Raw genomic sequence first — 18,399 nt, 5'->3', positions numbered from 1 at the left:
TGTCTGGTGTTGCTTCACAACATTCTTTTCCTTTCCCTTTTTCCGGTAACTATTAGGTAAAAACTTCAAAAGATGAAACCAAAGGTTTTATATCCTCCTGTGTATTTATCTTTATAAACTCTTATATATTTTCTATTTTATAAATATACTATAGATATTAAAACATTCATTCACATTCATATACACACAACCTCTGTACGGATGTGTGTTTGTGTGAGAAAACAAGTGACCGTTTTATGGCTGGTGCATAAAATAAGACAAACATTCACGATTGCAAATGTTTCCAGGGTTTTGGTCTTATTTGCTCTTTGACAGGAAAGACTGAGAAGTATAGAAAGGACACCAAGGTAAGAGCACAAAACTATACAGAACTTCTTAACTCAATGAATTCCAAGTGCTAGAAGTAGGGAGTCAGCCTTCTGATGTTAGGAAAAAGATTTTCATTCTAATGACTTAAAAGTTGCAAGATTTACTTATTAATACATAAGTAGTAGCTCACCCTAGATGGGATGAACGATCGTGGTAAGGTAGTTTATTTACTTATATTTTTAAGGTAGTTCATTAAGTCTATCAATATTATGATGACTTAAAAATATTTGGCTTAAGTTGCAATTTTGTTATTTCCTTTCATCAAGGCACTGGTTTTTGATAAAACAAGAGCCAAATGATGGGTTTTTATTTTGATAAGCCTTTTCTTCTTTCTCATGGCAGGAAGGTTGTCTCAACTTTTAAATCTCTGGGTAAGAAAAAGAAGAATGTGAGGCCAAATTTTATAGTCATTGGAAACAATTTTTGTGGTTGGTTTAAACAAACCTTGACTTAGGCCATCTTGACAAGATGTCTGCTTGACATCCAAATTCTCCATGGTATCTCCTTTAGAGACGTCACCAAGAGATGTTCTTCTTTCAAAGATGTTGTTGTTATTGTTAACTTGAGTCCCATTTTGCTTCAGTAGTCTGAACACCTCAGCTTCCAAATCTCTAATCTAAGGGGGAAAAAAAAATCCATCCATAAAACTCTAAGCCAGCACTCCTCTCTAAGTACTCAGCAAAACCATCCTATTACTTAGTGGTTTTGAGCACATAACTCACCCGTACTTGCAGACCTTGAACTTCCACAAGATGAGCTTTTTCCAAATCTTCTATTTTCTTTCTTTCTGCTTCCTGTCTCTTGATGAAATCAAGTTCTCTTAAGAAAAAAATAAAAGATCTGATGGCATCAAATACTCAATAACTGAGGAAACATGTGAAAGTTCTTATCTGAAGCAATAAACTGCACAGTGGGACAAATAACTGGGCAGCTATTTAAATAAACAAGACTCAATCACAGAGGAAAGCTGTCTAGTAACGAAAGCAAATAAAACATTTAAAGGGATTGGAAATTAAAGAAGAATGCTTGGATTCTGCTTACTGGGGTTTTCGTTTGTTACCTCCTGATTCTAGGGCACCCATACAGGTCTAGAAAGAAGCTTCTGAACTAACGACCCACCTTGGCTGATTTAGTGGAAATGACTACGTGTCACACAGTCATAATGCCATATTTATAAAGTCATACTTCCTAAACTGATGGGACTGGATGGTAAGAGTTTACAGAAGATAATTACAATTTGCTTTCTACGAATGACAGCGGCGAAGGACTGGGCAGGTCAGAAACACTGAGGGGGAGCTGTCGCTTACACACCAGCGGATAATATGGGGAGAAGGAGAAAATATCTCCATTTTGAGAGCCTGGAATACAATCTGCAAATCTGGCAACATTTACTATAGAAGTTATCACATGAAATACAATTAGGTATGACATTTTTGGCTGGAAGAGTTAAAATAGCGATGTACTGGATTCATGACCACAAAGAGTAATTTCCCCTTTCTCACAATAAATATTTTATGGCAGTCTACTTTAAGTATGAAAAATATTATTTCTGTGATAGGAAGTAACAGAGACATCGTGAATCTTACACATACGCTTAGCTTCTAAGGCTTGGCCTGGAAGACCAGAAGTGGTCGGGCACGACTCTATTGTTCTGGCTGGCCAGAGGTACCTGATGAAAAACATCCAGTAACCATCTCCCTGAAATTACACCAAAATCCAACAGAGGGAAGCAAAGCAGCACTCGTGTGGAAAGAGCTGATGAGATTCAAAAGCAGAGCGTGCTGCTGGACTCTCTCACTGCAGTGAACTGAGCCCCTGGTGATTCTCTCAACAGCTGAGCAACGGAAAATGGGAGGGCAGGGGTCTTGCTAGTCGAGATTTACGCTATCTGAGGTGGGAAAGTTCTGCAGTCCCTGATTCTAAGAACAGAGATAGAGGCAGCCTCCACAAGGCCCCAGTTGCTGCTTTGCAATGGTCAGTCATTCTGCGTGCCTTCGACGGGGCTTCTTGCTTCCTACTCAGAGCTGTTCCCAAAAGGACATAGATTTACACGTTTTCAGGGTTACTAGGAATGACTGACTATCAAAAAGAAACCAGTGGGTACCAACAGCCAAAAACTGTAAAATAAACCAAATATAATCTCACATGAAAAAATGATAGAAGTGATTTCCAAAACTGAATGTCTGAATGCTTAAAGGATCACCAAGATTATCTTTTCTATTCTGTTAGATGTTACAACATCACTGGATACGAGACTTCTTTAGATGCACACAACTATTCCTTAGTCATTAGAAGCTGCTTACTTTTGTTGAAAATCCTTGATCAATTTCTTTGCTTTGTTGTATTTCTTCTCCAAGGCCTGATACTGGCTCTGAGTCTCCTTGAGGTGCTCGTTCACTGTGTGGCATAAGGTCTGAGCCTCAATCCAGTAGCTCTCCAACTTCAGCATTCTCTCTTTATTCTCTTCTATGTTCTGTTGGAGTTGGGTTTTTTCTAGCTCCCACCTCACTTTCTCATTTTCTGCTGCTTGCAGCTGGATAAAGCAAATGTCAAGGCAAGGATAGTCTGGGTATTCTGCAGCAAAATCCGTCATGCTTTTATAGCATGTTTTAAATCAAGTTCCATTGTCACCTAGACTCAATCATCTAGAACCTTGAGATGAGAAGAGTAAGACTTATTTTCAGCATTTCAGAGATTACGAAATGGAAGCCTTGAAAAGGGAAATGCTTTGTCCAACTGAGGTCACACATCTGAGAAATAATAAAACCTGGATTTGATTTCCCCTCCCATGATCTTTCCATTGCACCATGTGGTTTGAAACTCTGTGAGCAGTACATACTGTTTTAGAGTTTGACTGGATTCTACCCAATGAACTTCAATGTACCTTCTTTTAGACATTTTTCCTACATATAATTAGATGTAAAAAAACTAATTGAAAAGTGGAAGGGGGAGAGGCACACTGGGAAGGAGAGAGGGGCAGAAGCACAGTTTGGCCTAATAGTTAAGAAGGGGTCTCTGGAGTCATTCAGTTTAGAGTTGAAGCCCAGCTCTACCATTAGTGGCCTTTAAACCTTGGGCAAGTAATTGACTCCAAAAGTCTCCAAGACTCAGGTATATTATCTATAAGATGGAATTGTGATGTACCACAACAGCACGCCTGGAACAGCTCCGTGGGCATAATCTGATAAATGTTAGTTATTTTTACTTTGTTTTTTATCCCTTTTAATAATATGATTACATCCTTTATTTCAACTGACATGAACATAGTCTGTGGCTCATTATTTTGCTGGCACTGCTCTGAATTTCCAGAGTCTTATAAACTTCAATTTGCATAAAAGTGTAAAAGATAGTGTAAGTAAAAATATAAATCATTGCTGACTTATTTTAAATCCCTCTCATGGAACAAAAAGGCAGCTTCCTGTGTTTCTGCTTCCAGAGACTCTTAAGAATAGATAGTGTACTACTCCAACCGCCTTATTTCTATGGAAATTCAAGGCTGATCCTTTAGGTAAGGGGTCAAAGGTCATTTATTCACACTAATAGACCTTTAAACTAGTGCTTCATCTAGTTCACATGCTTCCTTTCAAGTTCAAAAGGATGCAGTCATTATAAACTAACAATTTTCAAAATCGAAGACATCCCCAAACCATACCACATTCAGCAAATAAATACATATATATCTTTTAATGTATATTTTAAACTAAATACATTGACAAAACAGATTACAAAGTAAAAAAATAAAAAACATTTCAAAATTAGGAATTCCATTATCAACATGGATATAAAGTGTCACAATAAAGTAAGCTACTATAGCTATTACATGCCAATATAATAAAGAGAAAAATACAAAATACTAATTTATAGGATTTTCTAAATTAAATGTTTTTGTTTTGCACTTACAATACATAGGGGAATCTTTCTCCCTGGTTATAACCAACAATTAAAAAAAATCTATTCTTCCATTCTGTGCTAAGAAACAATAGCAATTTAAAACAAGACTAGGTTTTTCCTGCATCTTTTATTAAGCAATGTTTTGTATTCAAGTTGTTTATTTACCAACCACTACTAATTTAAAAATGATTATTCACAGAGCTTGGCTGACACCATGAATGATGTATAGACATGTTTTGGCTTAAGAGCTACAGAGTTATTAGCTGAGAATACCATTTAACCAAAACAGCCCTGCTAATTCATCTCCATTTAAAACACATGGAAAAACCAAAATAAGTGTTCAATGTGAACAGGAAAACAGATCATTAGTGGTGGAGGCAGAAATTATGTCTTAGTTTTTAAAAGACCACAAAAACAATAAAGAATATTATTTTTAAAGTAATTCAAAAAATATTTTTAAATCCTTGAAATTACATATTTGATAAACCTAGACACAATTCTAGGAATTTACAAGTACCTTATAATTTACCAACTAAACATGCCCTTTCGCATCTTGTATTATTTCATATATAAACTAAAAATACATACTCCCCTTTTATCAAGACCTGTTTTTTTTCCACAAATTTAAATAATGCAAACTAAACTTGTCTAAAAATTTCCAGTAGCATCTGGCATCTAAAATCAATTATTCACATATCATATTAAGTTTCGTAATATTTAATTATTAGAAATTGGAATTTTTTTCTATGAAAACGTATTAATGTGCTACATTAAAATACATTGTTTCTGATGAAGAATTTAAAAATAAGTAAATGAATAAACCTATTTAAAGTAAGATAAATAAAGAGAAAGAGATACAGCGTAATAGCTTGTATAATAACAGCATAATTAGTGGTCAAAACATAATTCGGATGCTAGAACCATTAACATTATTTAATTTTTGAGGAATTCTCAGAGGGAACTGGCCACATATGTGCAAATATGTAAATATGTATTTTTAAAACGTCGTGCTATCTTCACTGAGGGAGTCTGGTGGTGCTTACCCCCTAGGGGCATGTGTCTCACTGGCAGGTCTGTCTACTTATCTAACAGTGGAAATGAACCTCTCACATTTGTACTCTTTCAAATGCATAGGAACAAATCCTTCAGTCCTAGGGTTGAATTTATCCATAGCGTCCGAAGTTTAAAAAGTACAATTCAAACACCATTTAATGGTGCTTACCTTGGTCTTCAATTTTTGAATCTCTGCTTCTGTAACTGCATGTTTGATTTGCAACTGGAAATTGAAAAGAAAGAAAAAAATCTGAACTAAGAAAGTGTATCTATATTTTGGAAGCCTTGGCGGCTAGAAGAATACCTTATCACATAGCAGACGGCCCAGGAAAGTGCTGCAATGCAGCAGGTTGTAAATTAAAATGTCTAGTGTGTAAAATGACTCACTAGGTGCACACTAATGAAACACGGGGTCTATGGCCCACACTCCCTAACGGATTAGGTTACGAATTTAATTTCTCGGGGCCTACAGACAACACATTTTCTAGCCCTCTCTGCAGCTCTTCCTCTACGGTTTGGGAGTCAGGGAACTGTTGCAGAGCCGGGAGCCTTGTGGACCGCCCGGTTCGGGCAGGCACGCGGGCCCGGCGCAGCGCGGAGATCCGATTCCGAATCTGGAAGAAAGATGGCGCTATGGTTCCGCGAGTCCCACGCACCGAAGGCCGAGCAGCTCCTCCGCAGCTCGGGCAGCTGCCAGACGAAGACCAGGATGCTGCGGTTCCACAGCGACATCGGTGGTGGTGGTGGTTGTTGTTTTTAATTGCAGGAAAGGTACAGATCCGGATTTCTGTCCCCCCACAAATCGACTGCTATGGAGGACCTAGACCCCCAAAAGCTTTGGCTGCAGTTTATTAGCACGCGAGCCGCCGTTTCCATTTGTCTGACTTCTCCCCTCCCCCCACTTTGTTTTCTCTGTAAGGGTGAGAAGAACAAACGAAACATTCATTTCCTCCAGGGATAAAGAAACGCACCAATATTTACAGAAAACAGTCTGCGGGTTGAAAGTCTCTTCTCCGAAATCCTTGGGGCCAGATGTCTTTAGAATTCAGAATTCTTCCAATTTCAGAAAGGCAGGGAGATGCATTTTCCATAAATTGCCTATTACCCACAGCTTGGTCCATGGAGGCACTCTGTGATCAAATACCCGAGTATTTTTGCCACCAAACATACGTATTTCCCACTAAGTGAGGTAAATAATAGAGACTATAAATAGCATCCTGTCTGTTTTGGTCTGGTTTCCCACCAAATGAGTTTGCCACAAAATTATTTTAAACTGTTTTCAGAGCATTTTGGATTTAGAATTGTACAAGAAGGGCTGCGAATGTCTAATATTGCTATGATCAAATGAGTAAAGTTTTTTCTTTTTTTTTTTTTTTAAAGATTTTATTTATTTATTTGAGAGAGAGAATGAGATAGAGAGAGAGAGAGCATGGGGGGGGGAGGGTCAGAGGGAGAAGCAGGCTCCTCGCTGAGCAGGGAGCCTGACGTGGGACTCGATCCCGGGACTCCCGGATCATGACCTGAGCCGAAGGCAGTCGCTTAACCAACTGAGCCACCCAGGCGCCCTCGAGTCTAAAGTTTTCTTACCAGAAAAACTTAAGTCAGTTGATGGGAGGATAGAAACGTGCACCTTGGAGGTCAGGACACCTCACAAAGCTCAGCGATCTTTGGTTTATGACTTGCTTTTCCCTGGTTTTCAGCCAGCTAGCTGGGGCACAGGGGAAGGATGGAGAGGGATGCTCGCTCCTGCATGCTGTCGGGTCTCCTGTTATGATTAAGGCCCTGTGGTCTACACTGCTACAGCTCTGCTACTGCTCTCGGTCCTGAGGTGGTGGTGGGGCGGGGGGATTCTTGCAACTTTTAAATTTGATTCTGCCCCACTCTCATCATTTCTCTTTCTTTACCACTTCCTGATCTGCACACTCCTGCAGTCTCGCCAATGTGGACCTTGCTCCTTCCACCTTGACTGGTTCACGGGGCTCCTGAGTTCTAACAGTCTCTGGACAGGAAGGCGTCTCTGTGCGGCTGTCATTCCTTTATGAGGCCCCTAACAGGCAGCCCTGGCTCTCTCGGTTTCTCTCCATAGCCTTAGTGGTACAACGCTTAACCTACCTACTTGGTTGCTCAGAGCAACAATGTGCCAGGCAAGTCCTGCTCCAAATTCATGGCAACTCCCTTCCACCTCCCTGATGAGGTCTGAGCTTACCAACAAAGCCCTAGTCTGGATGAATCTCTCCGGACCTGACAATGCCAGGCAACCCGGCCTGACATGCTCAAATGACCAAGTGTATGTATAACTCCAGCTCTGAGCCCTACAGTGAACATGTTACTTGCAGAATCACCAATCCTGGCATTTCTGGCCTCCCTTGAAGATGTGAAAAACTAGGGCACGTAGATGAAAACTGACTTGGCTTAGTTGTTACAGTGAATTGCTGTTAAAACCACGACTAGAACCTAGAGCTTCTGGTTCCTGATCCAGTGCCATTTTCCTTAGAAAATAAGGATTGAGTCAATAGGCATTTATTGAAGAGCTGCTATGGGCAAGATGCTATGAGGAGAAAGGATGACTCTTTCCCCTTCTAATAAATACCAGTGCTCATCTCCTCCACCAATAGAAACCTAATAAACTGAAAATGGCAAGATACTTGGATATTAGACATGCTACGTTATATATATAAATATATCCATGTACACATGCACACATCTAGGCTGTCGGGAATTATTTTCTGTGGAGATCTTATACTTCGGTGCGCACACACTCGGGCATCCAGCAAATCCATGTGCCTAGGTGATTCTGAAGTATCTGGGACTGTTACTGACAAGAAGAGTGACTCCGTGATCTTTCTACCACGGCCAAGTGTGAAGCTAGATTGAATTCATCTCATGAACGGACTCCATGACGTTGGAAAATCACCGAACCTCTCTTACCTTCACTTTGCTCACTTGCACAATGCAGTTCCTCATAGGTCATAACCTTCTTTACTGGAAGATTAAATGAGATAACCCATGTAAAGCTTTTAGCACAAGCGGCTAGCACAGAATAAGCCATTTAAAGTTAGCCCAGACTAAGACAAGAATGATCTGAAGAACTCAAACGTAATTACCACCAGCACACTTCTTAGTCAAGAGTGCTAAATTCTGTAAAATGTCACACCTGAAATAAAACAAACACCTCTGCTTCTATTTGAAGAGTAGCAAGAAACCAAAAGGGCAGATTTTACGACGAACGCTGCAACCATGGGGAAATGCCAGATTTGATTTTCTCGTGGCCGACTCCCTTCAACTCCAGGGAACCAAGTATATGGCATGCAGCTTTGCTGGGACGTGGGACTGTCTTTGTGCAGATCACTGTGACCGACAGCAAGCTGCTTCTCCGGGCCCCGGCTGCCCATACGAAAAATGAGAGACGTGGATGGGAAGAACTCCAAGGCCCTTGCAAATACTACAGGTATGACATTTACGAAATGAAGAGCCTGGAGATGGTTGTCATGGTTGCAGAGTCTAGAAATTCCTGTCTCAAGTGAGCATGTTTATTCCTATGAAGACATATATAGATTAATCCACTGATGTGCGGGGCAAACCCAGGTAAAACTGAAACTGCCAGGTTGTTCTCCAGATATCCCACCCTCCCCTCCCACCGAAATGGGTAACAGAAGACAGTGGAACTCATTAGTGGTGAAGGCAGAGCACTGATAAAAGCTTGGAGTGCTACTAAGTGCAGTCAAATTCTGTGGATATAGGAAAACAGACTGAGGTCTGTCAACTCAGACATTATTTAGGAGACGGACAAAAGTTTTAGCTCAATGTTTTCTCAGAATTCCCAAGGCCTAAAATGACAAGACATGTAATTATTTTAAGGCTGTATGCACATTAAGAGAATTTCTACAAACCCATCTCTATTAACAGGAAAAGTACCAAAAATAAACTAATCGAACCTTCATTTTACGTAGGAAGAAACTGTTTCAGTAGTGCATGCTGCAGAGCTAATAAATGTCAGAGCCAGGTTTTGAACACTTCAGTCCACGGTTCCTTCCACTAAATATCTTACATTTGTAGGACGCTTCATCTCTTTTATCATCTCCTTTATCATTGCAAATGAGTCTGTGAGAGAAGGCAGACAGACACAGTCCACCTCATTGTTCAGACGGGGACAGAGGCCCAGACAAGTTACATGGCTTCTTCAAGTTCCCAGTGGAAGCAGGTGCTGCAGTGGAAAATATCTCAGGTCTGACTCTCCCTGCCTCTCTTCACCATGCACCTAAATCAGCTAATCCCCACAAAAACTCTCGAGCCTTATATCATCATTGTGACTTCCTGGCTGAGGACATATTACTCCTCCTGGAAACCATGGATCACTTCTGGTAGTCTCTGAGTGTTCTGACACTAAATACAGAATGGCACTCCATCAGCTACTGTTATTATTCGTGGAAGTTAGGAAGAAATAGCTCTCATTATTCAACTTGCATTTACCTAATGACACTGTGCTGTGCTCGTCACATGACACAGAACCTACCTTCAAAACACTTACTTTAGGAGATTAATAAAGACCACCTTCTGAAAGAAGTTCCTAGATCACCCCGAGAGAAACATCACAGGGAACCTGCTGCTAGATGGCTTGATTAATCTTTAGTCCCATAGCCGGGTCAGATGACCCTTAGGCTCTGGCCTATCTGTCTTATCTCCCACTTTGGTATATGGGCAGGATGAGACCGAGATCCCTCTATTTCACAGAGAAAGGAAGAGAAAATTGCTTTTCAAAGAGGTGAAGTGACTTGACAACAGAAGCACAGTTGGTGAAAGGTCGTGTTTTCTTATTCTAGAGCAATTCTCTCTCCATGTGTTTAATAACCCTTCCAAAGGAGAGATCAAGGGTTTGCACATCACCACCTGAGATTGGTCAGGCTGACTGTAGGGGCAGGGAGTCAACAGGATTCGTTCATAGAAACCGAGCCTAAAACACCTGTTGGAATTTTGGGGCTTCAGAAAATCTAGATTTAGAGAGAATACTTGGGAAGAGAGGATATAAATAAAAAGAAAAGGTTAAGGATTGCAGGTCAGTGTCTTAACTTAAAAGACCAATCTCATCTCTTCTGTCATCTTTTAACGTGAATGCCAAAGATGTCCACCCTGGGATCACAGCACAAGTAAACACGTGCCTCCTACAGAGAACAGCAGCTCTTACATAACACTCGGCAGGTGTACCGGCTGTGTACATTTTTTTTTTAAGATTTTATTTACTTATTTGAGAGAGAGAGAGCACATGAGAGAGGGGAGGGTCGGGAGGGTCAGAGGGAGAAGCAGACTCCCCGCCGAGCAGGGAGCCCGATGCGGGACTCGATCCCAGGACTCCAGGATCATGACCTGAGCCGAAGGCAGTCGCTTAACTAACTGAGCCACCCAGGAGCCCCTGGCTGTGTACATTTTGTTTATTTCTTTCAAAAGATGAATACAGAACATGTACCCTATCACTGAATCAATGCAATCCAAATATAACTGTGCTAGAAATAGAAACATCCTTATGCAGAAACAGAAATGGCAAGACTGAACTTCTACACTTTCTTTACCTATCCTTTGCAAGAATGGAAAACATTTTTCTTTAGAAAGTGCAAAATACTATCTTTGCAGCAAAGATTTTAAGAGCTCTCTAGTGCTAGAGATCTTACAATCAGATAAGAGCAACCTTCTCTGTTCTTACTTTACAAGGGAAATAATAAATGATATTTGCATAGAACTTTATAAAGTGGGTTCAGCATTGGAATCAAACTTTTTATAATTATCTTTGTGATTATTTGATTGAAGTTTGTCTTACCTATGACAGGGGAGGCACCACAAATGAAGGAATCAGAGCTGTTTTTGCCTATACCCAGGTGCTGTTAAAATGAAGCTATGTCATATTCCTTTATAATTTCTGCTCAAAGCTTTATATATGCTACCAATCTTTACACTGCCAAGTGTTTTTCTCAGGGAATAGTTTATGCAAAATTAGCTGAAGTTGGGTGATTGAATAGTATAATAATCTAATCTGAATGGTACCACTAATTGCAGCATATGTAGGCTAGGATGAGCTACAACAAGGTCACTCTCCAAGTAGGTATTCATAAACTAGTTATTAATGATGTAGATGAAAATGGATGTAGGTGAAAGCATGTAATTACAGTTTCTTTTTTAAAGAAATACCTGTTTGCTGCTAAGTACACTATCTTAGATAAACTATTTTATAGCTTCTCTACATGTTAATGGAAAGTTCCATAGAGATAGCTTTATAGTATTATCTGAGGCATTTACAACTTTCTCTAGATAATTTTTCATGCATTTTCTATGACTTAAGTGAAGTAAAATAGCACAGTTTTTAGACTCCCATTTTTTCCCTCAAGACCCCCACGACCACTGAGGAGGAGCGTGAAGGGAAACATTAGACAACTGGTTTAAATGTCTCCTGACCAGCAGTTTCTGATTCAGCCTCTTCCTTTTCCCCACTAAATTTCCAGTCACATTAAAAAAAAAAAAAAAAAAACCCTCGGGGCTCCTGGGTGGCTCAGTCGTTGGGCGTCTGCCTTCGGCTCAGGTCATGATCCCAGGGTCCTGGGATCGAGGCCCATATCAGGCTCCCTGCTTGGCAGGGAGCCTGCTTCTCTCTCTCCCACTCCCCCTGCTTGTGTTCCCTCTCTCGCTGTCTCTCTCTCTGTTGAAAAAATAAATAAAATCTTAAAAAAAAAACTCACAAGTTCAAATGGACACTAAACTTAACACCTATTACTAGAATATGAAAGAGTCACAAAGTTGAATTAAGAAAAGCATCCAAGCTTCACTCCAAAGACAGAGGGATGGTTTGTCCAACCTCAATGACTGCTGGAGATCCCAAGTCTATCCAGTGAGAAAGCTGGGCAACCTCTACTGTCTTTCCCAGGAACTGTCCTCAAACCAGGTTCTCCAACTCTCTCAGGATTCCACATTCATTCAGAAAGCAACTACCAGAATAGGAAAAGAGTGAAGGAAGGTGGCTGAATAGTGCACACTGCACACTTTGAGCTCCAGACCCGAAAGTGGAGCAATATAGATATAGGTGGTCATAGTAAAGGTTTTGAGAGCAGGGAATAATTTTTTTTTTTTCCTTTAACTTCGAGAACTGAGTGCAAGATTTGGAAGTATCTCACCTACGTGCAGAGAACTGCACTAGGTGATAGACCACCAGAAAACAGCAACCACAAAGGAAGCGAGGCACACAGATATGTCTTCCCGATGTGAGGCTAGAAATGCAATGCATAATTTAAGAAGTGGATGACAGCTGACTATACAAACAAGTTTTTGCCTCATTTCCAGATAAATATGGGAGAAAAAGGCAAAACTGAGCCGTTACTAAATATTTTAAGTGAAGGTAAAAAGAGTATCAACTTGAAAACTCAAATAAGTAAACTGGGAAAGTGAGGTATCCCATAAGTAAAAATACTTTAAGGTAACTCTCTGGACTACCGGGATAGAAAGTGAAGGAGCACAAAGAATGGATAGAGAGTAGGGAAACTAAAAATGTTTTAAGGGAATTAAATCATGTTAGAGGTGCTAAAAAGCATAAATGAATTTGAAGTTAAAAGCATATTTAACGCTACAGAAAACTGAATCATTGATATGAGAGGACACATTTGAGAACAACCTCAGATAGAAAAAATAGAAAAGAAAATATGAATAAGATAATTAATACAGAAGACAAAGTGTTTCCAGAAAAGAAACAGCAACAGAGAAAAAAATAACAGAAACTAAAGAAAATATTAACTCAAACTAAACCAAAACACAAGCATAAAACAAGGAAAGCAAATTAAAAGAAAAAAAAACCTCAATGAAAGGAGGCCTACCTGAAGAAATTGTGATAAAAATATAAAATACAGGACTAAAATAATACAAGTATCCAAATGTCGGGTTGGCGTTACACTTTTTCTTTACAGTATGCACCTAGTTCAAAACAGCGAAGCCTGCCCTACCAGACTGTCAGGAAAAAAATGTTGTGAATCAAAATATTAAACCCAACTAATTATTATTCCTATGATATGAAAATTAGATTTTCCCATTCTCAGTATAGGAAGGCCATGAAAGCTATAACCTCCATGAGTACTTAATAAATTACTTAAGGATATACTCTGAGAAATGAGAAATTCTGGTGTGGAGAGAATAACAGTTGAAACTGAGTAAGCCAAGAGTCTAACTATTTATTGCACATAGTATTATAAAGCTACCTGAAAATGTAACAATTATATTTTAACAACAATTCTGTCTTAGAAACCAAGATTTATCAAAAAGATTCAAATGATATTGTTTTAGAACATCCACATGGTATTGTTTTGTTCTTAAGTTTGAAAATTACAGAAATAGAAAAGAGTTTTTAAAAACTTAAAGATAATCCTTACCAAAAATCAATAAACATAAAGGAAACATAAAGCATAAAATATGAGATAAATTAAACTCTGAATAATTATAACAATAAACTTAAGTTGCTGAAGTTTTGTACTAAAGGAGCTCCAAGATAATATTTTCAAAATTTACAATAAAACAAAGTACTTAAATTAAATTTACATTATAAAAGCAGGTACATACACATGTTTACAAAAGTGTGTTTATCCAGCAACTACAAACAAAAGTAGAAGTCAGATTATTACCAACAAAGAATATTTAAAGATAAAAAATCTTTAAGTCATACTTTATATGCTTTCAACATAACATTAAAATAGATAATCAAAGCTACTAGGCACAAAATGAGGTGTAATTTTACTATATGGGTCTCAGTTCAGTAGGTTAAACAGGAAAAATGATAAGGATACGGAAGGTGGAAAACACATAATATCACTTTTATCACAAATACCCGTATTAATCTATAATAGAGCACCACTTTAAAAAAAATCAAAACTTATAGACAATATTATCTGACCACAATGTAACAAAACATTAGATTAATAATAAAAGTTACAAATTAAAAACTGTTTCCTCAATTATTCAAGTCAAAGAGAAAATAAAAACATTTAAAGATGAAAAATATAGACTATTTGTAAAATGATGACAAGAAGAATGAATCCTGAAACTCAAAGATGTTGCCAAAGACTTAGCTAAACAGAGATTCATAGTTTTAAGTGCTTTCATGTTTAAACAATAAAGTATTACAGTAAATTAAGCATTTATTGCCATAACTTAGAATAAGAGAAATCAAACATTCCAAAGGATAACAGAATGATGGAATGAATAAAAAAATAAAGATAAAATGACTGAATTAGGAGGGGCCAACAGTCAGTGCAATACATCACACACTCACAGAAACTATTTACTGCTTTTCCTGAATGCAACTCTGGAGATGCCAAAAAGGAAAAAAAAAAAAAGTCTCATTCATCAATTAACAAAAAAAATCTGTAAGAAATTCTTAAGAGATAGCACATAGGTGTTTCTAGATATGTTTGGAAAAAATAAGTACTTGAAGCAGGCAAGTGTCCGTAACCAGGAACGGGAGAAAGCAATCTAATTAATCTTTCATTTTATACATGTGACTGGGTAAACCTGCATCTGGAGTAAATCAGGGACAATCTATTCCATTCTCCTAAAGTTTAGACATCCTGGCCACTAACTTAAACTTTGGTGCCATGTGATAAAGTAGTAGCACCAAAATGATGTTTTTGAATTAACATCAGGACAGCACTGAAATCACATAAGAGTTAGGAAGACGTATAGGTGAGTTAGAACTAATTATTTTGTAAAAGGCATAACTATAAGTATATCTAAAAAACTGAAGAGGGGATGAAAGGCAGATGAGAGTATGCTATAGCTATTATTTTGTTAAATGGTAGATATAGCCATTGATCTGCATTCTGTGTTCCTAGGGGAAAATACCTAAGACTGAGTCAAAGTTATTCATGTGTAATCTCTAGAATGACAGAATGAAAATGTATAACTTTTAAGCAGCAGATGAAAATTTGATATATCTAATGGCAAGTAGGTAAAAGATAAAAAAGGAAACAAGTCAATATAAAATATAAAATAAGGTGGCAACTCTAAGTTCTAATATTAAAGTGATTCAAGTAAATGTAAGTGGGTTAAACTCATGAATTAACTGACAAAGACTCCCAGAGTAGTTAGGAATAAGATTTAAGAATAGGTTGGCTAAAGGAAACATATTTGAACAAAAGGCTATGGTATCGCTAAAAACAAAGATAGAAAAAATAGATGCTGTGAAGCAAACATGATGCAAGAGAAAGGCAGTGATGAAGTTTTACTATCAGAGAAAATAAAATTTGGGGTAAAATGCATCATAAGGGACAAGACAGATGTTACAATAAATCACAAAGTTGTAACAGTCCCGAACATATATGCAGCTGATATCAAAGATTTAAAATATATGAAACCACAACTGACAGAATTATAGGAAGGAAAAAAATAACTGTAGTTTGTGATTTTAACGTATGCTTTTCAGAATTAGTAGGTCAAACAGACAAAAATCTAAGCCATGCTACAGAGAAGAAAGTATATTTCTATTATTAATCATATTTACATAAATGAAAAGCATATAAATTTCATAGTCAAGCACAAAATATGTGTGCAAAATTTTTGCATGCATGAGGACTACTTAAACAAAATTATTTATGAATTAAGCTACAAAAGAAGTCTTGAAAATTCTAAATAGCTATCATATGGAATATGTTTTCTGACCAGAATGTGATAAAATTAAAATCTGGTAACAAAAGGATAACAAAATAAAGCTACATATGTCTGGAAAGTAAAATATATCACTAAATCATTCTAGTATTAAAGAGAAAATCTTGGGGTGCCTGTTCAGTCAGTTAAGCATCTGCCTTCGGCTCAGGTCATGATCTCTGAGGCCTGGGATCAAGCCCTACGTCATCAGGCTTCCTGCTCAGCAGGGATTCTGCTTCTCTCTCTCTCTCTGCCCCTCACCCCTGCTCATTCTCTCTCTCTCAAATAAATAAATAAGATCTTAAAAAAAAAAAAAAAAGAGGAAATCCCAAGAGAAATTACATGTAAAGGACAATGGCATCCTAAATGTAAAAAATTTTAACATGTAGCTAAAAATCAGTATTTAGAAAAAGTATAGCTTTAAATATATTTATCAGAATGTAAGAATTATCAAAAATAAATGTACTAAGTGCAATTGATCAATACTGCAACAAGAAAGGAGGAAAAATTAAGATACTGGTAGGAAATAATAAGTACTTTTTAATTTAAGAAATTAGGAATCTAGGGACGCCTGGGTGGCTCAGTCGTTAAGCGTCTGCCTTCGGCTCAGGTCATGATCCCAGGGTCCTGGGATCGAGTCCCACATCGGGCTCCCTGCTCAGCGGGGAGTCTGCTTCTCCATCTCCCTCTGCTGCTCCCCCTGCTTGTGCTCGCTCTCTCTCTCTCTGACAAATAAATAAATAAAGATCTTTAAAAAAAAAAATTAGGAATCTAAAGGTTAACAAGACAGATGAAAATTCTAGAAAATAACTAAAAAAATATTCAAATAAAGAAAGAATGAAACAAGAATAACTATAGATAGTAAAGATTTCAGTATTTAAAAACTATATATAAAAATGTTAGAAAATATGAATGCTTAGAGGAAATACAGAACTTTCTTGAGAAATGCACAATACCAAAACTGGCCCAAGAAAAACTTGAAAACTTGAAGAGAGTAATAGCTTTATAAAAGGTTTTTAAAATCTTCCTCCACAAAGGCACAGATGGTTTTATAGCTGAGTAATAATAAACTTCTAGGGAACGGAAATTTCTATTTTATGCAAGTCATTAAGTCTCTCTTACAAAAGTCGTTTCTGAAAATAGGAAAATAGAGAAAACATTTTAACTTATATTGAAGCTAATGTAACCTTTGTGGCAGCTTTTGATTAATCCACTCTAGTTAGATGTTCTGTTACTTATAGGTGGCTGCTTGTGTAACTAATGGAGGGGACTATAAAATTTCAGAGAGGGTCAGAAAAAAAGACTTGAATTGAACAGATACATTCCATAAACTTGGATTAAAAGAGTCAATGTGATAAAAACGCCAGCTCTCTGCAAGTTAATTTAGTAGTTCAATGTAATCACAATAAAAATGCAAAGAAGTTTTTCCAAGGGAATTAATAAAGTGATTCAAATGTTTTCTTGAATAGGTTGAACACTACAGGAATTTTTGAAGAGTTAGATGAATCTGATTTATTCCATCAATGTTTTCCCCTTTAATATACATTCTAACAGCATTGCACTAAAGAATGAGAAAACAGAACAGAATATAAAGGCCAAAAGCAGGCCAGAGTGTAAAGGAACCAATTCTGTAGATAATAATGCTGGCCTTCCAAGCAGAGAGAAATGCGGAAATGAGCATTTAATAAAAGTACTAGCTATCTTGTCAACTACTTGGGAGAAATTAAATTAGGTACCTGTCTTGAATTATACAACAACTTCCAGCATATGCTTTATGCCATTCATTCACCAAATATTTAACCACTAGCCATATGTCAAGAACTATGAGAAAACAGGATACAAGAGTGAGCAAAAACAGAGGAGCTGAGAGGCTGGTAGGAAGACAGGTAACAGGCCAAAAGGAGGACTGATGGAGATAATGTCAGTCTAATGTGCTTTACTCAAAGAGTACAACATGTACTTGTTTGATATAATGTAATTAAGAGAACCCTCTGTAATAGGAGACATTGTACAGACTCCAATACACATGATTCTCCATCTCCATCCTACATCTTGTACATAAGCTTGTGAAAAATATCTAGTGCTGTAAATATTTAGGCATTTATGTTAATCACATAAAGAAATTTAAAACTGTGAAAGTGGCAGTGTATAAGACACAAATGTTCACAATATTTGTTCTTCCAATCCATGAGCATGGAACGTTTTTCCATTTCTTTGTATCTTCCTCAATTTCTTTCATGAGTATTTTATAGTTTTCTAAGTACAGATCCTTTGTCTCTTTGGTTAGATTTATTCCTAGGTATCTTATGGTTTTGGGTGCGATTGTAAATGGGATTGACTCTTTAATTTCTCTTTCTTCTGTCTTGTTGTTGGTGTATAGGAATGCCACTGACTTCTGTGCATTGATTTTATATCCTGCCACTT

General features: G+C 37.6%; 1 protein-coding gene across 1 annotated transcript in view; it reads right to left on the bottom strand.

The window, feature by feature from the left end:
- PPP1R9A (protein phosphatase 1 regulatory subunit 9A) overlaps positions 1–18,399 on the bottom strand; it is a 299,948-nt gene that overhangs the window by 46,608 nt on the left and 234,941 nt on the right. Inside the window, exons 8-11 of the mRNA XM_035021390.1 lie at positions 5,483–5,536; positions 2,673–2,902; positions 1,092–1,188; positions 814–985 (exon numbers count right to left, since the gene is read on the bottom strand). Coding sequence (XP_034877281.1) covers positions 814–985; positions 1,092–1,188; positions 2,673–2,902; positions 5,483–5,536 — 553 coding nt within the window. The remainder of the gene's footprint in view (positions 1–813; positions 986–1,091; positions 1,189–2,672; positions 2,903–5,482; positions 5,537–18,399) is intronic.

This window comes from Mirounga leonina, unplaced genomic scaffold, assembly GCF_011800145.1.
Source record: "Mirounga leonina isolate KUSES-001 unplaced genomic scaffold, KU_Mleo_1.0 Mir_174, whole genome shotgun sequence".
NCBI lineage: Eukaryota > Metazoa > Chordata > Mammalia > Carnivora > Phocidae > Mirounga > Mirounga leonina.
Note: the sequence above shows the minus strand (reverse complement) of the source record. Positions and strands in the feature narration are given on the sequence as shown.